The 24,834-nt window shown below is 49.9% G+C and overlaps 1 protein-coding gene across 1 annotated transcript in view; it reads left to right on the top strand.

The window, feature by feature from the left end:
* Positions 1-1,128: 1,128 nt before the first annotated feature.
* Positions 1,129-24,834, top strand: part of MAST3 (microtubule associated serine/threonine kinase 3) — a 117,528-nt gene continuing 93,822 nt past the window's right edge. The window contains exon 1 of the mRNA XM_074978171.1: positions 1,129-1,237. Within this exon, the coding sequence (XP_074834272.1) occupies positions 1,235-1,237 (3 nt within the window). The 5' untranslated portion in view covers positions 1,129-1,234. The remainder of the gene's footprint in view (positions 1,238-24,834) is intronic.

The following is a 24,834-nucleotide window of genomic DNA, read 5'->3' as shown; positions in this document are numbered from 1 at the left end:
TCCTACAGTTCCCGGGTAAGCGCCCGAGTCATTAACTGAACCTGGACTGAGATATTGAGGAAATCAGGCCACCTAAGTGTTTTCTTTCCTTCTCACTGAGAACTTCCTGATGGATTTGCACCACATTTGAATGCATTTGCCAGCCGGTTGCATGCTCCTATGGCAAGTGGGATGGTGTTTTTGAGAGAAGTGTGTTAAACAGTCCTTCTTCTTCTGCAGCTGCATATCCATCAGAAATGCTCCATCACAGCCATGTTATGCGCAGGATCCAGCTTGTGCACCCGGAACTGCTGCCCACATGGGATGTGGCAGATATGAAAGCTTCGGCTGTGCCAACCTGCAACTGACTTCTTCCCATGCCCATACTATTCTTTTCTTCCTGCACGCCACTTGCCACAAAAGAAGGGCCCTCTGCTGAGGCCACTTGGGTGGTCAGTCATCCTGAGAGCTCTGGTGTCACCTGCTTAGCATGAAGGTAGCGCAATAAAAACAGAAAAGAGGGCCAGGGCCAGGAATGCACCAGGCCACCCTGTATTAGCACAGGCAGATGACCTTAGACATCCACAAGGTCCCTAGAGGGGCTGCTCTTCTCCCAGGAGCCATCAGAATTTTCAGCCTGGATTGCTTCTGAGATCTGCCACCTCCAGCCCTCCGCATCCACCACAGGCTGGTTTCTGAGGAAGGTGTAAGTCCCCCCGCAGAACAGCAAACGGATGGGGATTAATCTGTCCCTTCATTAGGTCTCCTCCTGATTGGTGTAAATCACAATGCATGAGCTTTACTCAGCAGAGGTGCCTAGGGCCCTTTCCTGAATGGAGGCAAAGGCAGCAGGGTGCAGGGTTCCCTCTGGTTTTCCATCCATGGGCAGAATACATTTTGTACTGTGCACTGAGGCACGTGGTTGTGCACCACTGCTGCAGGCTGTGGGTGCTCTTCTAATCAGATGGGTGGCACCAGAATCTCTTCTGGGCGACCACCCCAGTGCTCAGCTTGCAGGGAAGGTAGATGGGCTTTTGGAGCTATTAATAATGTTTTACACCTGGAGATAATGACGACTTTTCTCACAGATATTCTCCTTGACTGGATGGAAGGAAGAATGGTTGTTCGGCGTGACTGGTGCTGACTCTCCCCTCCTGGCATGGAGCTGGGCTACACACACACATGTACTTCTGAAAAGACAGGTTTGCGGTGTGACAAAGCTCTCACAGCAGAAAGGAGGCCTTCTCGCAGCTGAATGGTGAGTGGGCCATGGAGGCAGCTTCACAAATGCTACCTAGGCAGCTACCTTCCTGGGGAGCTCTGGGATCAGGCCCTACTGCCAAAAAATCTCCTCCAAGCTGCCATTTTGTGCAAGCCCGGCCTGTCTCAAGCAGTATTTTCTGAGCACAGATGAGCTCTTGGCTGTGGCTTGCAGCTGAAAGCACTTGCCATTTCGTGGTTCCTCTGGCTGGGGGCATCATGTTCACCTACTCTTGTAGCAGTGGCTGCGAAACCCTCATAGCTGGGTCATGACACTTTCTTGCCAGCAGAAACTGCTCTGCTCAGCTCTGCCCTGTCAGCTGGGCATAGAGGCACCAGCAAGCATGTGTGAGGTGCGGCTGCTCTGTCTCCAGGGCAGAGCTGCAGGCCAGGATCAACAGTTGTGTGGTTTCCAGGGGATTACTGGGGCATTGCGCACAGAAGGAGCAGGAGCCAGGCCAGTGCAAGGTGCCCTGAGGGCGCAAGCGTTCGCAGTAATCCCGTGGCACAGGAGAGAAGTGGGAGCATGTGGTAGCTAAGTTTCAGTGTGGCGTTCAGCGGGACCAGGTGTTTGGAGGAGCCGAGGCTGAGATTGGCACTCAAAGAGCTAGAGGTCCTAGGTGTGGAGCAGGGTCTGCACCCCTGGATAGAACACCTTTTGTTCTGTGCACCAAGGCCAGTGTGGATGAGCACCCCAAGTAGGAACACGCTGCTGGCTGCAGGCACTCTGCTAAGCAGCTGGGTGGCAGCTGACTCTCTTCTGGAGGGCCACCCATACTCAGGGAACACTAGTGAGAAGCCACGTTCCAACTTCTGTGACATGCATAAGGAAGCCCAGGAGCAGTTCCCCGACAAGCCCATTTGCACCCTGCTAACAACATGGCTATTGAGCCCTTCGATGTCCATCCTCCAGGGCTGGCTGGTTACCCTGCAGCCCATGCAGGACACAACCAGCTCCCCTCCCCAAAGCAGCATCCATGTTTAATGGACTTTCACCCTCTTTGAAGCAGGTGATACTTGTCTTCCCTGCCTCTCTGCAATGAACTGCAGGTGCTGGCCTGGCCCCACTAGAATCAATGGGCTCAGTGAGCAGCCAAACTCCCAGCATGTCACCCTGGGTGTAATGGAGAGTGGTCCAGGAATGCCACAAACCACAACACCCACTTTGTACAGGCTTATTGCACAAAAGCAGAGGGAAAGGGTTTGAGACCAGGACTGGTAGGAAACTGACAGCGGCCTCCTGTCCTGTCTGCTCTTTATTCACCCTTCCCCAGGGTCCCAGTGAGGGCACTTTCCTCAAACGCCCATCCCCATGCAGAAGGGAAGGGCCAGCGGTCACTGCCCGCAGGTGCTTTCTATGGAGGGTGACGTGTTGTTTCTGTGTACATAGCTCATGTAGGTGGAAGGGGTCAAGCAACTAAACCTTTGCATCTCCCAACCAATGGCACTCACGAGGGCCTGGTTTGGCCTTCATTGTGCTCGGTTTTCTCCTGCCCTGCCCATCCGTTTCAGGTGCGAGAGAGCTGAGTGTTGCTATTTCTGAGACTGCTGAGTGGGAGGCAAACTGACGGGACCCAAATCTCTGTGCATGGCTTGCTGCTCAAGGCTGAATGCTTTTCCAAATAAATAGAAACTACCTGTCTTGGCCTCTGACCTCACTGCTGTCTGGCCAGAGCAGGCTAGAGTTGGTCTTTGCAACACTTCTGTATTTCACACACTCCATGTCTGTGTTATGATTTGTCACATAAGGGCTCCCGTATTTTGGAAAGTTGTTGCCTTTTAACACAACCCTTTGCATAGGTGAAGCTAACGTGTATATATGTTTTGCCAGCCATGAAATGATGTTCTCAACCTCTGGGATATGTTCGGAGTACTAGGAATTCAAAGTCTGTTCTGAAGATCCATGCTGGCTTTTAAAATGCTGCATTTGGTGTTGAAAATCATTCCCTGCTCAGTAACTGCTGTCTCTCTCTGACATTCTTAAAAACAAGAAGTCCTGTGGCACCTTATAGACCAACAGATTTATTGCAGCATAAGCTTCCATGGGCAGAGACCCGCTTTGTCAGATGCACAGGACTTCTTATTGTTTTTGTGGATACGGACTAATTTGTCTACCCCTCTGTTATCTTAAATCCTTGTTGGCATAAGCCATATGCACTTTTGTTTGATAAGCATCATACAGCGCCCAGGTATTATGGGAAAATGTTCTGTCGAAAGGATGATTAGCTAGCTATCAGACAAAGTACCATGTTACACCACTGTTGGCTATGTGATATAAAGGGGAGCCACTTTTGTTACAGCTTGTGCTTTGGCCAGCCATCATTTTACATGGAGTTGCTTACATCTGTTTCATAGCACGGTGCAAATAATGACTAACTGCATTGCTGTAAGGTCATTGCTATTCCTCATTTTACAGAGGGGGAAACTGAGGCAAGGGGCCATGCCCAGCCAGGTCCAATCAGAGGGGAGGGCTAGAACTAAGAGGCCCCTTTGTCGTCAAACTCAAAGGGGGCCTCCAACAGCGACATGTTTAGTTTTTCAACATTTGATAAGTTCTGCAACTTGTTTTTATGTGCACCCCTCACTAATTAATGAGGGTGTCTTATGTGCACCCCTCAGTAACTAATGAGGGCATTTTTATGCACACCCCTAAATAACTGAGGGAGTTTGCACAGAAAAAGGCTAGAAAAAAACATTTGTTAAGTAAGAAACTACTCAAATGATGTCGCTTGCTTTAATGCCTTATTTTGTTTTCCTGTGTCGTCGTCGTCATTATCTTTTATGTTTATTGTGGCTGGGGGCCTAAAAAGCTGGCAGTGGCCCATGCCTCTCTGGCCCCGAGAGGGCCTGTTCCCAGCAAGTTTGTATCTGAGCAAGGTTCAGAGCTCAGTGCTTATTGGCATCCAGGCCTGAGCACAGCTAGACTTCCCCCTCTATTGACTGATTGCAACTTGGTTTCTAAGTGCAAACAACTGTGGGAAAACCCTGCTCCCTGGGCGGTCCCAGGCCAGGGCTGTCCGGCTCATTACACAACCTGTGCACTGATGTAACAATGAGCAGTGACCAGTCAGGGTGCAGCAAAAATCCCCCTCTTACAGCAGCTTCTCCTTATTTGGGAAGAAGAGACTCAGGGACCATATAGGTGGGGTTAGCAGCCTTGGCCCAGTGCTAGCCTGGGGATCAGACTCGCTTCCTGCCATTGCAAAGATGCTGCAGTTCGGGCAGGTGTTGGCTTCATGCTGCCGTTTGCAGATGACCTCTCCTTTGGGGGCCCATATGAGGTGATGTTTCAGGAGAGGAAGCAGCTGCCAGGCAAAGGGCAGGGCAGTGTTCTGCATTTTGGGTGATGCTGCAGCCTTCTCTGGTGCACTGTGAAAATACCAAGAGGCTATCACAACCCAAACTCAGGCTTTGGCCAGGGGCACTGGTGAGTGGCTACCTGCTAATTGCAAACCAAGGGCAGCTGCCCTGTGCCTTCACAGCTCCATCCCTGGAAGATCCAGGGAGCAGGGCTCTGCCCAAGCTGTGTGGAGTGGAGCCAGGTCAGCACTGAATTCCTACCACGAAGGCAGCTCTGGGGGAGTTCATTTCTCGGTGAGGCCTTGACTCTTAGGCAGTAAGTTCCCCAGCACAGCTCCTGGGTGGCAATCACTGATGGGAGGGCCCCTTTCTCCATACCTAGACCTTGAAAAAAGCCCTCTGGCTGCCCCCAGGCATGTGTTTTGTGCAGCTTTTGCTGTTACTCAGGCTGGGGAGTAACCCCAGAGACTTCAGGGAACTTGCCCCCTTCTCTGTCCATTTCGCAGGGGCGAATTTGAACCCAGCACTGAGCTGGGATTGGCCTTTCCCCTTCCCAGAGTGCTGCTGAGAAGCCATAGTTAGCAATGGAGCTCCTGGGTCTAGCTCCCAGTTCTGGGCTCGGATCAGTCCAAATACTCCAGTGAAACTGAATCAAAGCCTTAGGATACCTGTGAAGCTGTAGCTAACTAACCAGGTTGGGCTGGTTTCAGCAGGAAGCAAGAGGGGGTCGGTAGGGGTGGCTGCAGGAACCTCTTCCATCCTACACTGAGCATTGAGCTGGTAGTGAAACCTGACACAGGTCAGGGGCCCTGGCAGCCTGGTGGGAGTTTGTAATCAGTAGCCTTGAACTGCTGCAGGGCACAGAGGTTCTGTGTGGCTGTTCCTGGGTCTGCATCCCCTCTTCTTTGACCACATGGGGCCAAAGCTGCACAGGGTGCACATCTGGCCTGACAGGCTCTTGGTGGCCGTGGAGAGGTTTTAGAGAGATGCGGGGGTGGAATTAATTAGATTGTGACAAGCTGGGTAGGTGCAGCTGCTCCTGAGCCAGAGAGATGAAGAAATCTGAGAGCTGCTGGGAGAGGCTGGGATTTCCCCAGCTGAGTCCTCCCCATCAGTGTTGAGAACTGGCTGAAAGCTACGGGAAGTGACTGGGCTGGTTGCAGCAGGGCAGTGCCCAGTGGAAAGCAATGACCAGAGCGGGGGCTGCTGAGTGGATAGGCAAGCAATCAACGGGATTTATTGCATGTCAAATCGGAGCTGTTTACCTCTGGTGGGGGTAGGGGGTAGAGTGGACACCCCCGCCCCCCCCGACAACTCCCAGGTCAATTTCCCTGCTACATGGCAGGTTTCAATAAGCAAACCACGGGAAACTAGACTAGGCTACCAAAGAGCTAGTGAGGCCAGACAAATATCCCCCCGGGGAGAATGATGGAGCAGGGGTTCTTGCTGCTAGAGCTGTGTGGGGTTCACCCTCTGTGTGGCTAACTGTGAGGTGCTTGCGCTCCTTTCTTGCAGAGAGACTGTGCATTGGGGAGATCCTCACCTCAGGCCCCCTTGTTCCAGTGTCTGTTAGGAGAGCTGTGGTGGTGATGGTGATGGGTAGCTCACATAACGAGCGGGAGAGACTAGAGGCCTGGTGGAGCTTCAGTACCTGTGGAACAGGCACGTCCATCTTTGGGCAGCTGTTGGGGACTCCTTCTGGCCTGTTGCTGTGTCCAGAGTAATTCTAACCATGCCAAGGGGCAGAGGGTCTGCCACACCTTTGCTACCCATAAAGGATTAGGCTGGACACCTTTGGTGGGAGAAGATAGCCCACACCTCTCCTCTCAGCCAATGGGGATGCTCCAGGGTGGCTCTGCGGGGCTCTGCCTGAAGGATGGGCTGACAACACTCTGGGTCTTGCTGGAGTGAGAGGGAAGCAGGTTCCGGAGGACTCCTGGCCACCACTGAGAAATTGAAGCTGTTTCTAACCAAGTCAGATTTTTAGAGGCAACCATAGGACAGGCTGCTGCTCAGGGCATGAATTGAGTGAGGGGTTCCCTAGGGGCTGGCTCTTGCTATGTTTACGGGCTATCCCACTTCTAAGAGCCCCCTTTACATCTCCCAACTGCTTAAATTAAAGCCTGCTACTTCAGAGGGTCCTCTTACTTCTCCCCACCCACATTCATTGCTGCTCCTCCTGAAACCAAGGCAGCTGTCTGGGGCAGGAGCAGCCTGATGTAATCTTAGGTAAATGATGCTGTCAGCTAAGAGTGACATGAGAGCCAGAAGCTCTAGCCTAATCAGTAGGAATGTGAATCCTCCTGCTGGGTGCATTTACATTGCAATTAAGGTGATATTTATAGGGGAAACATTTTCCATTGTTATGTTAGTTTCCTGATCCAGCTGGTTCAGACTGCCCAGGTCTTTCTGTTGGTTTTTTTTTTTTTCCCTCCCTTGGCTGAGGCACCTCTAGCAGTCTGGCTATGGAGATCTAGGAATGTCTGTTGCTGTGGACATTACATATCGTATGTGATATGCACAAACAAACTAGCCTCTTGCTGTCATCTGGAAAAGTACTTCCCCAGCGTTGCCCTCCAAAGCTGAGTGCTGCTGTCTGTCTGTCTGCCTGGGACATATGCCCCCTTCTCCCCCAACACGAGTCTGATCTCAGCGTGGTTCATTACCCTGGTTGTCTCCCTTCGATGCTGCTCCTTGCTAAAGTCTCAAACCACAGCTATAGGGAAAAGAAATTCAGGGAGAGAGCATGCTAGAACAGGGGAGAATTATGGCAGGATTCTCTGGTGCTGGGGCAGGTGGATACCCTATGGCATGGGACAGAGATGAAGCTACCTGCTGGGACTGGCTCTGCAGGGATGGGCCTGGGTTAATTCTCCTACAGCAATATCGAGGAACCGGGGGTGGGAGAGAGACAGTCTCCATCAGGTCAGGGGAGGGGAGAGCAGAGCAGAAGACCATCTTGGGGCATGCTGGAGCAGTGTTCCCTATAAGCTGAGCTCTTAGGCGGCTGCTTGGGAGAGATTCCAATGCCACCCAGCTGATTAGTGGATCACCTATGGCCAGGTTTTGTTTCTACTGGCAGGGCACGTTCATGCATGCCTTGGTGCACGTAGAAAATCTCCCATGCATGGACGGAAGAAATACATACATAGGTGGAAAAGATTAGAGGGAATATTACAGGGGAGCTCAAAGTTTCTCTTGGGCCTTCTTTAGCCTTAATTCATCCCTGTTCAGCAGAGTGAGCAAAACATGTTTATGGTACAAGCCTCTGGAAAGGGCCAGAGCTGAATCCACAGGCATGTGTGGGCTGATAAGGCAGCATGTCCCTTCCCGGGAGGGAATCTGATAGCAGGAGCTCCTAAGCCACATTCTGAATCTCCCCTGGGCTGTGTGTGCCCCCGAGATGAGGAGTGGGAACAGGGTGGCAGCTGTTTCAGTCACAGTTCTTTCAATAAATAGCCACTGACACTGACGGTGCTAGGAATAAACATTAAGGCAAGTTTGGCCCTCTCGTTCTCCCTGTGTGGAGGTGGCCACCTGGCTCAAACTCCACTCCCACCCCCGTTAGAAGGCAAGAACTCAGACCAGGGAATATCCCCTGCTCTCCATGCTGTGAGAAGCTGCCTGCCAGAGCCCTGGCTGCTGGATCTTGCTTGCTGCAGCAGAGGATGTGGCTGATGGAAGAAATGGAACTGCAGTGCAGCCCTGATATTGCAGGTTCCAATCCCAAGTGAGACTCCTGAAGCGGCCCTTGTAAAGGGCAGAGATTTTCTGCCTCCAGAGAAGGAGTCCCAGGGCTGCCTGACTTCCCCATGTGAATACTTAGCTGGTGCCTCACCCTGGGGCATGTGTGTTTCATCCCAAAGCTGGTGAAGGGCCACTGGCGAGGTTTAGGGAGCAGGCCAGTGGTTATTTTGTCAGTGATCTGGAGCTGTGGGGAGTAGGGAGGGCCTGAAAGGGTAGCAAGATGCAAGGTTTTCTGAGCTGTTCAGCTTCCCCTGTCCAGGATGACCCCTGGTTCCCAGGCTCCCGAGCGCCTGCATCTCTATCCCACCCTTCTGTGGAGAAAAAAGAGTGACTGCGAATGCGAAACGTGGCCTGGAGTCCTCCATGCCCAGCACCACCCCTTCCCTGTGGTCCTGCTGTGGCTGAGGCATATAGCAGGGTGATGGATGAAGGGGTACCAGGCAGGGGTGAGAGGAGAGCTGAGGAGCACATTCAAAGCGGGGGGTCCAGTGAGGCAGGGAGAGGGGAGCCAGAACTGGTGAGGATGGGAGCTGAGAGGGGTGGGCCCAAGACAAGGAAAAGAATAAAACAGGGAGTTTTCAAGGTGTGCGGATGATGAGTTATGCTGCAGAGAAGGTAGGTCTGGCAACCTGCCCCCGCCCCCAGATGTGCCCCTCTATCCAGAAAGCTATGAAAATTGAGGGCAGCAAACTCAAGGCTGATTTTAAAAAAAAAAAAAAAAAAAAAAAAAAAAAGCAGAGTTCCTATCACCGTGGATTAATCATCCTTTGGATTTTGCTGCCACAGAATATTTCTGACACCTGAAGCTTACAGGCATTCAAGATACATTAAATGTTTACATAGGTAATAAGAACATCCCCAGGGAGAACAAAATCTACTTTTAGGAGGTATAAGCTGTCATGCTTCAGGGTATAAAGCCATCCCTGACTGCCCTAGGCTATGGAGAGGCTTCTTCAAGGCGCACAATTAGCTAAAAACACCAGTTTCCACTACACCCTAACATTCTCACAGCTGCCATCACTGCTAGAAAGAGAAGGGGGTGAGGTAACCTCTCTCATTGGGCCACCTGCTATTGAAAGGGACACGCTTTGGAGTACACAGAGCTCTTCGTCTAGTACTCATCAGCAGCCCACCAGGGCCTGAAAATTCACTGTGTCACTACATTAAGGAAAAAGCTTTCCCAGCCTTATTGTGTGTCCAGCCCTGAGATGCAGAATGCCTGCTTCATTTAGCAGTAAGATTTGGCGGGGTCTGCTTATAACAGAATCCCTTTGTTGGCACGTTATCAAAGCAGCGAGGTATGAATGACTGCACTGCAGGGCCTTGTTGCAATTATAAAATGTTCTTAGAGGAAATAAATATGTACATATGTCTGTAAGTTCCCAGTAAAAGATATAGACTAGTCAGTGGTTAGTTGGAAAAAAAATCAGTTGGCTCTGACTTGTTTTTTAGCCCAACTATTGCTTGAGATTAGGTGGCTGTATTTTCAAAATAAGAATCCAAGATGTTGTTCTGATGCCTTTTTTAGGGCTGCGAAATAGTGTATTTCTTATGTAACTGGGAGATGATCTGAATCAACAGAGACAGGTGTATTTCTCAGTGGAGAATTTTTTCTGATAACTTTCTGAACTGAATACGTGATATTACATTCACATCCAGCAAGAGACCAGCTTTCAGTGGTGTCTGTGCTCCTCTGACTTTTCACTCCCAGCACCATTCATCACCCTAAACAATCAAGTTGCTGGACTGTTCCTAGTAGCCACAGAACAAATCCATTCACGGTAGCCAGGGGTCTTGAATAAATATTGTGTAATTGATTTAAAACAAATTTTGACTCCTGAAGCAGAAAAGCAGAATCCTGTGGGTGTCCCAGGACACTGAGAGAGCTTGTAAAAAAACCGGCTCCAGTGGCCAATTTATCTTCAGATTAGACGTCATGTGAAACCCGGAGCAGGATGTGTCTGAGCTGCATTGTCTCTCGAGATGGTAAATCTCTGGGAGCTGTGCTTATGATGCCTTTGTGGGTCATAGAGGGCCAGCACTCTAGGCGCTAAATGAATAACTTTCCTCTCTTTCCTTCTAGCTCTTCTGAGCCTTGGAACACAGTGATGAGAATGCAGCTAAAGTAGGTTGGGCTGACAAAGGGTTATTATGGCTTTTAGGGAAGCTGGTGTGGCATCTCGCTTTGCATGTGCAGAATATTTTACTAGGCCATTTCCCTGCCAAAGGAGCAGTCCTTCAAGGCAGCTTCAAAAAATCCTAGAGCGTGATTTGTTTTTCCAAAGATCAAACCAAATCAATTCCTGTGTCCACCTCTAATTCTCTCCTGGGTGGGTCACACCACTTACTTCACTAGACTTGTGGCCCTTTGCCCAGTAGAAGATAATCCCTTTCAGCACTGCAGTTTGTTTTCAAGTTAGCAGGTCTTTCCAATAACTATCTGGCATCCATCTGTGTTTTCCCTCCATCATCCAGTGGACCTCAATATCATAATGGTCACATCTGCCTTCCTATGGCTTGGAGCTAAGGAAGGAAAAACATGTTACATAGGAGGAAAAAGTCCTTAATGGCAAAAGTAGTTAGGCAATGGAGTGGAGGGAAGCAGAAACTGTCCTATCTCTGCAAAAATACAAGAGGCTAGATCAGGTACTGGTGGGGAGGAGGTAGGGAGAAACCCTGCACTGTACCAGGAGATCATCCAGTCTAGTATTTTCTGGCCCTCCTATCTCTCAGTGTTGTTCTAAATCTTGGAGCGAAGAGGTGCTTGACCTTTCGGGTGAACTCACTTCCCCAAACTGGAGTCTCTTCTTGTGAAGGGCTCTGCAGAGAGGAGAGAGCGGTTTCCCCTGCAGGGCAGATTCTTCTCCTGCAGGTGAGAGGGCCATGTCCCAGGGGAGGGCTCAGCCGGTTTTGCAGACACAAGAGCAAAGGATGTGTGTGTTGCAAGCAAACTTCAAAACTCCTTATGGCACAACAGGACTGTTGAGGGGCCGAGATGGGTAGAAGGCCTAGTGGGATTTGATAGCATTTCCTTTGTACCTGAGCAGCTGTCGCCCATTTGACATGAGATTTCACTGTGTATGTTCGATGATTATAAGAATGCTACCTACCTACTCACTCAAGAATCCTCCTCTTTGCATGCAGACAGGCACCAATGTTCTCTCCAAGGTTCTCCACTCGTGTGGAATAAATTTCATGTGCACCAAGGCATGTGTGAATGTGCACCGCCAGTAGAAACAAAACACCTCGCTGTGAGCACACTGTGAGTCAGCAGGGCTGCCTTTGCATCTGTCCTGAGTGGCCAACTGATTAGCAGAGCATCCATGTGGTTCCCGGGGGACGCTGCCTGGCACCTGCCTCTGGTGTCTGCTGCGAGGAGAGGGAGTTTGCTCAGGAACAGGTTACTTGCAGCTGGAAGGTTGGTTTAATTTTTACAGTCGAGAGGAATATTGTAATTAAAACCATGACTCCTTGCTATCATCCCTCAGGGAGTTGCTGACATATTACAGTGCCCACGGCAGCCAGGCTCCAAGCCTGACTCAACCCGTGGAGGCTCATAGGGCCTACACTATAGAGTGAAGAGTGCTTGTGCAGATGTGTCCACCTGGCCAGAGCCAGGCTCCGAAATGGGATAAGGGGGGTGGATCTCTGCCCATGCTCCAGCTGGAGTAGGAATGTCAGCCCTGCTTGTTCGAGCCTCATTGTGTGTGTGAGCCTCAGTCACGTTATTTAAGCTGTGCCCAGGCCTGGGTGTTTTACAGGATCACTGTCCCCTTGGCTTGCCCAGGGTCCAAACTGGCCTTTGAACTGTGGGGTTCTGGATCCTGGTCTGTGATCAGGCCATTGGACTGTCTGTCTTGCAATACATTTCACTGACTTCCTGCTGTACAGGACTGCTGTCTCCAGCAACAGGGCCGTAAGCAGGCGTTACACTGAGCAGCTCTTTCCTATTTCCCTGCTCTGTGTTCAATCTGTGCTAAGCTTTCCTTTCCTCCTGTGAGTCCAGACTGCAGTGGGAAAGCCATCCGTGCCGAAGGGAGTTCAGCTATTCAGTTTGGCTTCTACCTTCTTAAAGGCCATTCATGTGGGAAGTGACTCACCAAGGCCAGGCTGCCGTCTCAGAACAGAGAAGTCTCCAGCTCTGAGACTCTCTGCGCTCTGACAGGAGGCATCTGCTTCGAGCCAGCGCTCATTGGCCTTGCTAAATAAGGGCTGTTGCTAGGAGGGTGGCTGAGCTGAGGCAGGGTTGGCTGTGGCTATCTGCCTTGCAACAGGCTCCTTAGTGCCAGCCTGTGTTTCTTTGCTTCTGCCAGGTGTCCTCATCACAACTCAGCCTGCAAAAACAAACTTTATCATATGGTCGTGTGGGTTCAGGAGGCTGCGGTGACACACAGCCGCCAGCAGAACTGGCCAGCTGCTCACATTGTCTAGAGACCAGAAGCCCTTTCACTGCCTTCAACACACTGTCCCACAGGCTCGTCCTTTGCATCCATTTGCAGCTGTATTAAAGCCAGGGCCCTGCTCTGGCAGATGAGACCCTTGCTTTGGTCCTGTGGGCTAGGCAGCCTGGCCCTCCGTCTCCAGGAGGAGCGGTTATCTCAGGGATGCATTGGGCAAGGCTAGCACTGCCTACTTGGTTGCGTAAGGGCAGGCCTGCAGTTAGGGAGAAAGTCAACTTGAGATATGCAACTCCAGCTATGTGAATAGCATCGATGGGGTCAGTGTCCCTTAAGCCAAATTTCTCTGGATTCCCCACAGCAGGAAGTGGATGGAGGTTGGGATCCCATTGACTTCCCTTACTCCTCGTGACCCTGTGGAGACGTGGGGTCGGCGGGAGAGCAACGCGCAGTCCATCTAGCACATCCCTTCTAGACCTGCTACATCAGTCCCTGAGAGATCCATCCCTGGCTCCTGGATCTCCTGCTGAGTGTAGACAAGTCCTCAGTGAACTACACCAGGTCCACACTAGGCTTTAAAGTGGATTACAGATACACAGGTTTAGCTATGGAAATTGCATAGGCAGAATTGACTTATCTGCAACTGACTTGCCTGGCGGTCCACACAGAGGGAAGTCGACGGGAGAAACTCTCATGTCGCCCTCCCTTACTCCTCATGAGATTGAGGAGTACGGCGGTTGTCTGCCAAACCCAGATAGTTCAACTTCACGTGTCTCTACCATGTGCAGTTGAACTGGGTCAATCTTGTGCATAGTACAGAGCAGGGGTGAACAAACTGTTACATCGGCCCCCCTTTTGTCCTGGCAATTAACAGGGGCCCCCCCCCTTCCTCATGTCATCCAAACTGATGGAAATTTCAAGTATGTTCATATACAAAACAAAACCAGAATAAACCTTTCTGGTGTGCGTGAGAAAATAAGTCTGTAAAAACTTTATTAATCGGTATATAAATGTGAATGTGCAGACATACAATGTTGAAATACGTTATTGTTAATTAATGAGATGGATGAGCCTGAGACCCAGCAGCTGATTGCACTGCGCCCCTCCCCTTACAAAATTTCAGAAATAACACCAGCACAGCTGATGCCTAATTATTGTTTGTGCCGTTCCCGGGGCTCTTTGGGGCTGGGGCTCTAGAAATAGGTTTTTAGGTCTGTGCAATGTACAGTGTGAGTCCTGAGTGGGCAACGGGGCCCTGGCGACGGAGACAGTCTTTTCCTTCTGGGAAAGTGCTGCACCCCCAAGAGACCCCCTCCGGAACTTGTTCCACAGAGCTTGTGCAACTTGTTCCTGCTGTTTGAGTTCCTCCAAGAGTGGCTGGAGGTTGCAGAATGGATGGAAATCATTAGTCGATATCGTCCCTGGGCAATGGACCCAGTGTTTGGTTTTGTTCCACGTCTAATTTCACCCCCAAACACTAGGGAAGGGATTTTAAACTCCCACCTACTAAACACAGAGGCTACGTCTACACGTGCCCCAAACTTCGAAATGGCCACGTAAATGGCCATTTTGAAGTTTACTAATGAAGCGCGGAAATGCATATTCAGCACTTCATTAGCATGAGGGCGGCAGCGGCGCTTCGAAATTGATGCTCCTTGCCGCCGCGCGGCGCATCCAGACAGGGCTCCTTTTCGAAAGGACCCCACCTACTTCAAAGTCCCCTTATTCCCATCAGCTCATGGGAATTTCGAAGTGCCGCTGCCGCCCGCATGCTAATGAAGTGCTGAATATGCATTTCTGCGCTTCATTAGTAAACTTCGAAATGGCCATTTGCGTGGCCATTTCGAAGTTTGGGGCACGTGTAGACACGGCTAGAGACACACACAAACAACTGAGGAAACTGCAGCACCTCCACCCAGTGCTTAGTCTTATTTCTAAGTTGATAGGAGAAGGACGCATTAGCCTGCCTCTCCTGGCCTGGTGGGCGTAGAGATGGCAGTGATACAGCAGAACCAGTCTCTCTCTCTCTTGCAGCATGTAAGGAAGCCTGGTTTGAAGTCAGGCTCTGTGTGTTATGTGAGGAAGCTAGAACCAGTTTGTGCTGGCGGGGACAGGCTCAGAGATGCCAGATACACAGAGCAATTTCCCGGAGTAGCACAGAACAATTCAGAGCTCGCAAACAGCTTCTCTTCACTCCAAATCTGCCCCTACGGGGTTGTTTACTGAGAAATTTGTAACTGGAACCCTTTGGCTGTGCACGTCCTGTGTTTAGTCACACTGCAATGTTGTTATCGGCCTGCATGCGGGGCAGCCCAGAATCAGCACGTTCTCCCTCCACTGGCTGAAGAACAGGAACTGAGAGTGTTTGGCTTGTCACCAGGGCTTTCAGTAACTCTCAGGCTCCCGGGTTTTAGGTATCTGAAAGCAGCAAAAGTTGGTGACCCCTGAGCCCTGTTTGGGATCAGTTGTAGAAGTGCAGGTGCTTCATGCACATGAATGTGGATTTTTGTGAATAGCAGTGAGCATTCAGGACCCTGTGGCTGCTCGGTGCACCCATGTGACGGGCTAGAGGGTGGCGTGGCTGTGACCCTGGCTCAGTTCCAACAATAGAACCCTGCATGTGCCCAGCCCCAAGTGAGCTGCCTCTACGCAATGCGTGAAGAAGTCTCTTTCACCCTTCTTTCACCCCTACCCTTTCATCTCTTGTTTTGGAGTGGGGTGAATCCAACTGGTGAAAAGCACTCTCCTGGCCAGCGAGGGCAGGTGTCTGCCACATGTTGCTCCAGCAGACTCAAAATCCTGTGGCTTTAAATGTTGCCCCAGTCTGCAGCAGACCTACCTGCGTGGCAAATGGACCTGCACCTCTTTTGTGCAAGAAAATTTAGAATTGTTGAATAGTGCCTGCAATTCTAGGGACCCCAGAAGGTGTGCTCACGGCCAGGCTTTCACCTTCCGCATCTGCTTCACGCTTGTTCTGAGCAGCAGATGGCCAGGCGCTGGTTGCCATGTATAGCTTTGTAGCGTGGGAAAGGCTGGCCCTCAATCTTCATCGGAGAAGGCCAGACACGTGCTAGAGCTGCATTGTACGTAGCCCTGGATGCCGCTAACAAAGCCCAGATTTGGAGGAGTCGGCAGCTAAGCAGAATTTCTGGGCTGATGAGCAGCCCTGAATTGTCCCTTGGATGGATCATCCCAGAAGTGATGTTCTTTCTGGGGGTTTGCTGCCAGGATAAAGTTATTCGCCACCAAGGACAATACTAAATGCCAGAACTTTTGCATCGGAAGAGGCCTGGATGCAGTAGAGCAGAGGTTCACTGCAAGCATTCCCACCTCTTTTCTGGATTACAAGGGTGACTGCTAAGATCTAAAAGGACAGGACCTTAATCATTCTGGTATCTTCATGCTGGCTGAGGAAGTTCTGGCTGATGGATTGACCCCAAACGGCTGTTCAGCCTCCAGTCCAGCTCCTGGACCACATGGATCTGATCTCGCAGCACCATAGCCAGACACCCATCCAGACCCACTGCACCTGAGTGCATGGCTTTTGGGTGGCTGACCACCATGGATGGGGGACTTCTCACAACAGATCCTGGAAATCCTGATGTTAAGAAAGAAAATGCCTACCAGGGGATGTGTTTCTTCCAAATGTTCTTGGTGTGGGCAGCCCAATGAGGTCCATACGATGAATCTTCCTGTTGGGCAATAACACAATCTTTCCCAAAGGGAATGGAATTTAATTGCTTCTCAGTGAGAAAGATCAGTGTTGGCAGTAGTAATGTCTGTCTGTCCTTCCCCACCAGGTCCCCCTCTGACTCTGCTTGTGTCTCAGGTTTTCTGTAATGCGGGTGTGGTTAGGTAGTGTGTTTTAAATTGATTTAACCTCTTTCTAATTAGTTAGGGAACAGTTTCTAACAGTTCAGTATCCATTCCAGTTAACAGAAGGTTCGATTCCTGGAGATTAATCTGGAACATGTATGCGTGGTGGTGGGTGAAGCGAACCCGTCAGAGCAGAGGGGAAACGCAAACTAAGTCATCTGGCAAGTCGGCTGTTGGGTGAAATGTCAGCATTTCAGTGCCATTCTAGCATGTTGACTAATCTTGCTTTATAGGTATCTGCTGAACAGGATTCTTTGTCTTCCCTTGGGAGAGTCTTCCAGAGCCCAGCACTGGTGAAGAGTTGTTTACCTGACTCCCCTGTTCTTAATCTCACTCTGTTCTCATTGCCTTTGGTAGAACCTAACCGCATTTGTCTCCTTCCTTGGAGATTAGCCTCTTCGCTTATTTGCATACTGAGCAAGGTCCTTCTGCTCAGCTGTTGCAAAGCCAATTTATACTTCATCTTTACTGCTAGATAATACATCTCTCTAGCTCCCTAATTGTTCTAATCGACTATGTGGGCCTTAAGTCAGAGTCGTGAAGCCTTTTTCCATAATGATATTCTGAAAGCTGAACACAGTATTTCAGTAACAGAGAGGAAGCCGTGCTAGTCTATACGCTGTCAAAATACCAGTCCGGAACCTTTCCTTGCAACAAAGCCCGCTGCCAGCTTTGTCCACATATCTTCTCTGGAAATACCATCACTGGACCTAACCAGGTTACTCTCACAATCACAGGCCCTTTCTGGAAAGGGAAACAGCCGAGCTGGCTTTTATGTTCAAATTCGGCACATTAACGCATGGTTTAAATCGTGATGGGAACTTTCTGAGTCACTATAGGGGCTCGTCTGCATACTTGGCTCAATCTAATTCTTGACCTTCCCCCCCGACCCCTCCACTCTCTGATTTGCTCACCTTGATTATCTTTTTCTGATTTGTCCTCCTTGCTTACTGTTTTTGGTTCTCTGTGTCTTAAATATTGAGTCTGTTCTGGTCTGGCTATGGTCTGAAGAAGGGGGTCTGTGCCACGAAAGCTCACCTAATAAACTATTTTGCCAGTCTTTAAAGTGCTACTTGACTGCTTTTTGTTTTGACAGTATTTCAGGTGCACTTATCAGAGCTATTGTTGGTTGCATAGACAATGGTTTGCCTGGGATGTTGTGATGTCATTTGCTCTGACGTGTCAGTCTATGGCAGACACACAATGAATACGTTCCTCCTGATGGTGTCAACTGAGCTCCCCCTGCTCTCTGCTGCTCTTGCGATGGCTCAGGTGAATTTTTCAGAGCAACGCACTGAGATTCACACAGGGTTGCTCCTGACTCAGGGAAACATGCAGGCTCGTGTCAATGGCTTATAGCCAAAATAGCTGCACAATAGCCTTTGTTTGCTCCTTGTTCTGTGTTCCATTTTGTGTTTGGCCTGTCAGCAGGCAGGTCAAGGAATGAATGTTTTTGTCTTGCAATAGGATTTGTAAGTCTTTTCATCTGCAACCAAACACTGCTCACCGTTACCTTGCCAAATATATATAAGTTGGAAGCAGAAGGAGCCATTTCAGTGCATTCTCTCACACAGACACAGTGGACAGTCCAGCCGAAGTGAGGGCAGGGGGGGACTTGCCCTTGCACTGACCTGTGCATTGTTTCTCGTTCTTCAACAGACCCCTGCGTCATCAAGTCCTGGGAGCTTCATTTGGGATAGTTCTATGACAATCCAGTCTGGTTAGGAATTCCTGAGCCATCTACTGGCACTATTTTTCAGGCTGAATTATAGGGCACAGGGTATAAACACTAGCCTCCTTCCAGCCAGCAGGAGGGACACCTGGCCCCACTGCTTCCTCCTTGGGCCCTGTAAGCCTTTCCCTCCAGTACCTGTTGTAATGCAGAGGGTGTGGCAAGAACCCTCATTTCCTTCAACAAGCCAGACCAGGACCTGCCACAGTAGATGCTCTAGGGAGCACAATATCCTGTCCTTGGGTCAGGATGTTTGAGGCTCACGAGTCCAATGTGCAACTGGTGGGACACATGCACTTAAAGGTACGCAGCCGCGCTCATCGGAGTCCAGCCAGAGCCCTTCTACTTGTTTTGTTTTTTATAAGGTCCCTGTATACCTGGAAGCAGCATTGCAGGGCACAGTTACCCAATTTCTGGATCTCAGTAGAACCTAGCAAGGAGTTTGCAGGCCTTTAGTCTGAGTGAACTGAAGTTGCCTATTAGCAGCATGAAAGAGCAGTGTGATAGGCCCAGAGCAGCTGGCTACAATAGTTTGGTGGAGGGCAGACATACTAGGAGCTGGGTGAACGGTTTTCTGAATAAACTGCTGGTGATTTCTGCTACGTAATCTAGGCAGGAAGGCACCTAGGCTAATTAAGAGTTTTCCTGAAGCAGCAGGCTCATAAGGCACCTGCAGCCAATTAAGGCCTGCTAGGCTATTTGAAAAGGTTTCCCCTCATGTAAGGCAAGGGGAAGACGAAAAGTGAGGGACTAAGAGGAGAAAGTGCATTGCTGGAGAGCTGAATGAGGAGTGCCTGCGTTAAAGAACACTCACTCAGGTACCAGGGGGAAGGTGTTTGGGGAAGTGACCTAGGGAAAAGGCTGCTGTATTGGGATGAGGAGAAAAACCCCACCAGTTGCTCCTGTTTAGGCTCTGTGAGCCAGAAAGCCAGAGTAGTGGGTGGGGCTGTGTTTCCTCCCAACCCTGTCTCCCCCTCACCACAAAAGTCTGCTCCTGGAAAAAGTGGGCAGGGTTATGGAGAGGTTTACCCGGATTATTTGACTATGCTAGTGATGGGACTGGCTCAGGAAGCTGTGACCATGACCTCTAGGAAGAGGCGAGAGTGGAGGGTCATGGAGAGTCTCTGAGGCTCACAATAATCTCCTGGAAGTGCCAGACCCATGGGCCACAGCTGGATCTTTGCCACAGAGGTGATGTAAGTTCTTCTGCTGACTGTCTTCTCTCTTGTATGACAATTGCTTCTGGGTCAGAAAAACAGATCCAAGAGCTATCTGATATATTTGACTCAAAACCTACTACATTGTCAAAGGTGGTCTTAGTTTGATTCAACCTTTATGTGAAATAGTAGTGATTCATTAGAACTTTGTGCATGTGCATGTCCACAAATGGTGTGTCTCCGTGTACATCTAAGAATATGTCAGATTTGCTGTTCACTGGGAAATTTTAAATTTGCTTTGTTTGATAGAGTAGGCTGCATTGTGTCTTCCTAGGTGAGCACTATATCCACTTCTGGTCATACCATTTCCATTGCAATTACATGAGCAAATATGCTAACATTGTTAATGATGATCATGCAGAAAAAGGGAAGGTGTTCAATAAATACTTATTTTACATTTGGAAAGAAGAATCATGATGTAGTTGTGTTATGTTAATGATGAAGCACTTTCCAATCGATGAGTAACTAAGAAGGATGTTGACATCTACTAGGCATTAACATTTTTAAATCTGCATGCTTGGATAACTTGTACCAAGAGTCCTAAAGGAATTGGCTGAGGCCACTAGCCCACCGGTGGTAGTTTTTTAATACATTTTGGAATATTGAGGAAAATCCAGAAGGCTGAAAGAATGCTAATGTCTTGTTAGCATGTAAAAAAGGGGCAACCAGGATGATTCAAGGAACTGTAGGCCAGTTAGCTTGACACTATGAGGAAGAAAGTGGGAAAGATAATTCAGAATTCAATTGATAAAGAGTTAAAGGATATGCATATACTTAATGCCAATCAACATGGTTTTTCTGGAAAACATCCTGTCAAACAAACCTGAGTTTGTTAATTGAGGAGATTACAAATTTGATTTATAATGGTAACTGCATAGATGTAATAGAATTCTGCCAGGAATCTGACTTTGTAGTGTGTGATGTTCTGATTTTATAGTATATCAGTGAAACACCTGATAAATGGGTTATGAACTGGGTAACTGATAACTCTTGAAAAGTAGCTGTCACTGGAGAATTGTCCTCGAATGGGGGTGTTACTAGCAGGGTTTGATACTAGACCCAATACTATTCAATGTTCTCATCAGTGTTCTGGAAGTAAATATAAAATTGTGGCCGAGGAAGAAGATCGGCAGAATGATAAATACAGTGAGGATAAGGCAATCGTACAGAGCACTTCGGCTGGTTTGGAAAACTGGGCCCATTCAAACAAAGAGATGTAAAATGCTCAGAAAGCTTATCTCGTCCCACAGAAGGTGACATAACAGTCCTTGACTTTCTCCTGTTTTTAAAAAAATCCCTTTCTCTCTGTTGTGGGAACGTGCTTCTTTGTCTAAGACCAAGGCTGTGGCACATGCTTGGTCCTGCTGTGAGGCAGGGGACTGGACCCAATGACCTCTGGAGGTCGCTTCCAGCTCCATGAGATGTGTCTATGTATGTATACTCCAAGTTCCTCATTTCAGTCACTGTGCGTTTCCCCACCTCACTCTGCTGACCTGAACGGGACAGGACAGATCGCTTTGGCCTCTGGCTAAGAGCTATTTTGAGTTGCTCCTACAGGAGCATCTGTTCTGCTTGACACTTTCTGTTTCTCAGCTGCCTGCTGAGTCATCCTCCAGGAATGTGTTTATCTCTGGCCTCTCCTCAGGTGACCAGCTGGAGATGTCGGCCTCTGAGCACCAGCTCGTCCTAAAAATCCACTAAGATGGCCGGGAGTTGCCATGTCAGACAGGTGAAGGTGAGCTAGGGCCGAATGCCCATGACACTGCTCTGTGCCTGCCCTGGCCTTCTCTCTGCCGTTTATAAAGACTGGCCTCTCTTAGTTTCCTCCTTTAAATAAGAAGATCCCCTTCCCCAACTAGGGCTGTCCAGGGACTCCACGCTGACACCTTTGTGCTCTGGCTGGCCTCCTGTACCTGCGCTCTCGTAGAACTGGAAGGGACCTCAGGAGGCCATCGAGTCCAGTCCCCTGCCCTCTTGGCAGGACCAAGCACCCTCCCCTTTTTTATTTAAATTTCTTCGCCCCAGATCACTAAACGTCCCCCTCTGGGCTGAGCTCATAACACTGGGTCTAGCAGGCCAATGCTCAAACCACTGAGCTATCCCTCCCCCTGTGTGGTTGTAGGTTCAGCATCTGCTTCTGTCAGCTATGTGTGAATGTCCTGCTAGCCTAAGAAATCCACAGGGCAGAGCAGTCCTGGTGCAGGGACAGGGAGAAATAGTTATGGGGCTGGCTCTGGGTGAAGTGAAGGGTGTCTCCTTCACCCCCTCCCCGTCCTTCCTCTCCAGTTGGACCCAGCTGCTCCTTTCCTGATGGGTTTGTGTTTCGTTCAACAACAGGTGCCCAGCGCAGAGCCGGCAGTCAGCCCCGGTGTGCCATAAACACAACTGACAGCCAGGAACACTGAGGTTTTGTGGTTTTTAAGCCTATAATGTGCTGTGTAAGACAAGGCCCTGCCAGCTCCTCTGCTAATTACAGTGGTCAGGAGGATGTAATCAGAAACTGACTGCCACAGGTTGTGTGGAAACACCTAATTACAGCAGTGGGCGTGCGCTGCATGGGGCCTGTGAGCAGCGAGCCAGGTGGGTCAAGTGCTGGGAGCAGGCACAGGGAAACCTCTGCCTCGCCTTGGAGATTACCTCAGGCAGCCCAGCCCAGCCGCTCCCTGGCAGGGCAGAGGGAAATGACTAACTTTTCCCTCAGGCTGTGGGAATTTGTGGCCTAGATCTCCCAGCTCACCCACACGCCAGGCCATGGGCATTCCTAGGTCTGTCATTGACAATCATGGAGACAGTGATGTTGCTCCTTAATGCACTGAGCCTGCTAGTTCTCAGCTCCCTCCTTGTCCCCAGTGTGTATGCCATGAGCCAGGGGCATGGTAGAGTCCTGGAGGGCTTCCTAGGCACAAATGTCATACAAATAATTGAGCATAATACAAGCGGGGTACAAATAGGAGGAACCCGCAAGGAAGGGAAGAACTCCAACAGCTCAGGTGCCCGTCTGAGAACCTTCTAGTGAGTGAATTTGTCCCACTCCAGACACTAAGTGCATCCAGCTTATCCGGTTCTACCTTGGTAAAAGCGTTACTGAGCACTTGCACTGGCAACGGTGCTGCAGGTGGTGGTGAGCCAGCTCTAGAATGGTTAAGAGACAACCCAGAAGCATCCTGGGGCCAGGCAGTGCCTGTATTGCTGTGCGCTACTTGGTCCGGAGAGGCCGCTGTGGTCTTGTTGTCGGGGGCCTCTGGGGACCTCCCTGCAAGTTCATGGACAACCGATGTCCCCACACGGCTCTGTAGGTTCACACAGGTGCTGTAAACGTGTTGCCGATGAATGAATGTGCAGCGAGTGCTCGGGGTGCGGGGGGCGCCACTGCAGGTTGAACCCAGCAGCGTCAGGGCAAAGGGTGTGAGCCTGTGGAGGCCGAGCTCAGCACCATCCGTGTGCGGGAAGTGTTGCCTTCAGGCTGTAGCAATACTGAAAAAGCCCTGTGCTACCACCCGATACTGCCTGGTCATTTCTGGGAGCTTCGGTGCTTGTGCTGACCCGAATTGATGGTGGCAGCTGTGTTCCGTAGTGTGTCACATGCCCTGCATGGAAAAATCTTATTAGATGACTGTCCAAAAGCTAGGAGCTCTAGTCTGCTGGTCATGGGGGCAGTGCGGGGTCTCTCGGCACCTCTTCAGTCACCATATCTGCTCCAGACATCATTCTAAATATTTTCAGGTGTGTTTGGGGTGAGGGACATTCAGCAACGGTAATGTCACAGGGATGCATCCAGGGAGTCTCTTAGATGATGTATCCCCTCCCGAGGAATAAGGGAACTGCAAGGCAGTAGCTGACTATAAGCCTCTTGCTTCCCTGGGGAGAGAGTTCCACAGCTCCTCTTTGCAGTCCTGATGGTTAATGGTGTCAAATGTACAGCTTAACACTTCCAGTTCAGTGGCAGCTGTTAGCAGAGCATGAAGGAATGGAACGGGGGTGGATATTTGCTGACTTGCTGTCCTGTTCTGAGAAATTGTAGTTATATAAACAAGGCAGTTATAATTTGAAGCATACAGAGAAGCTGTCCAGTCCTGCTGCACTTCCCGCTCGGCTGCCCCTATGACTTCTCAGTGACAGATATGCCATATTCCCATCTGGATTTTAAATCTGTAGTTTTGAATTTTGAGACAAACAATTTAATCTCAAAATCACCCCTGTGAGAGAGAGAGAGCATTTCAAGTCAGGGCAACTGAGGCACCACCTGGCCATGCTGCCTTGGGCAAGTCTTGCAGTTAGGCAGGGACGAGACGAGCGCTTTTCTGTATTGTGTCCGTTCTAGCTTGGGTTGGGCAGAGTGTGGCTGGAGTCACTCTGCGAACATCTTGGCAGTCTGACCCTGCGACCACATTCTCAGCTGTGAGCTGATTCCCAGAGCCCTGTGCTACTTTTCTCTTCGGTTCTGCCCACTGAATCAGCGCTGACCCCAGTCCTCCATCTCATTGCAAGGAGAGGTGGCGATGCTATTGTCTAGATAAAACCAAGGTCCTGACCAATGTTCCCTCTAGTCTTTTCCATCCATGTGTGGAATAAATTTTACATACACTGAGGTGTGTGAATGTGCACCACCAGTAGAAACAAAAAAAAACTGGCTGTGGGCATTTGGCTAATTAGTGTGGTGGCATTTTATTCTCTCTAGAGCAGCTACAGAAGTGCTCAGCTTACAGGGTCCACTGGCCCTGACTCCTAGTTGTTAAAGATCCCAGGGTGCTTACCAGGAGTGGAGGATGTTAACCTAGTGCCTTGCCAAATTGCAGAATGGGCAGTCCTGCTCTGCTTCCCTGAATTCCCCATGCCACCCGCTGCAGTGCCATGAGAGTGTCATATTCTTCAGCTCCCCTCCTAATGTGCATGGCCTTGCTATGCAGTTGAAAAACAGCATATTCTGCCATCTATCCCAGAGGACGCTGCTCGGCAGTGGAGAATCAGATGAGCCGAGTTATGGATTGTTAAACACTTTGGGGCATTGCAGAGTGAGGGGCAAGGGGGAACACTGAGCTGCCAACTGGTAACAACCTCAGGTTTTATGGAGCTGGGGGAGTGGTCTCCTTCCCCCACACTGCTGCCAGGACTGGAGGTTCAAGGCAACTCTGGACTTGTGACTCAGATGAATGAATGGGGGAAGATCCCTAGGGGAATGTAACAGGCAGAGTCTGCCTGCTGCAGTGTGCAGAGTTTGGAAAGCCCCAAGCGGCACACATTCAAAAAGGGGCTTTAAACTGGTTTTGCTTTCTGCAGGTTTGACATCTTGGTTTGGCTGTGTGACAGGCCTGTTGGTCTTCCCCAC

This window comes from Carettochelys insculpta, chromosome 27 (genome assembly GCF_033958435.1).
Source record: "Carettochelys insculpta isolate YL-2023 chromosome 27, ASM3395843v1, whole genome shotgun sequence".
Lineage (NCBI taxonomy): Eukaryota > Metazoa > Chordata > Testudines > Carettochelyidae > Carettochelys > Carettochelys insculpta.
The sequence above is the reverse complement of the archived record's forward strand: the minus strand, read 5'-3'. Positions and strand labels throughout refer to the sequence as shown.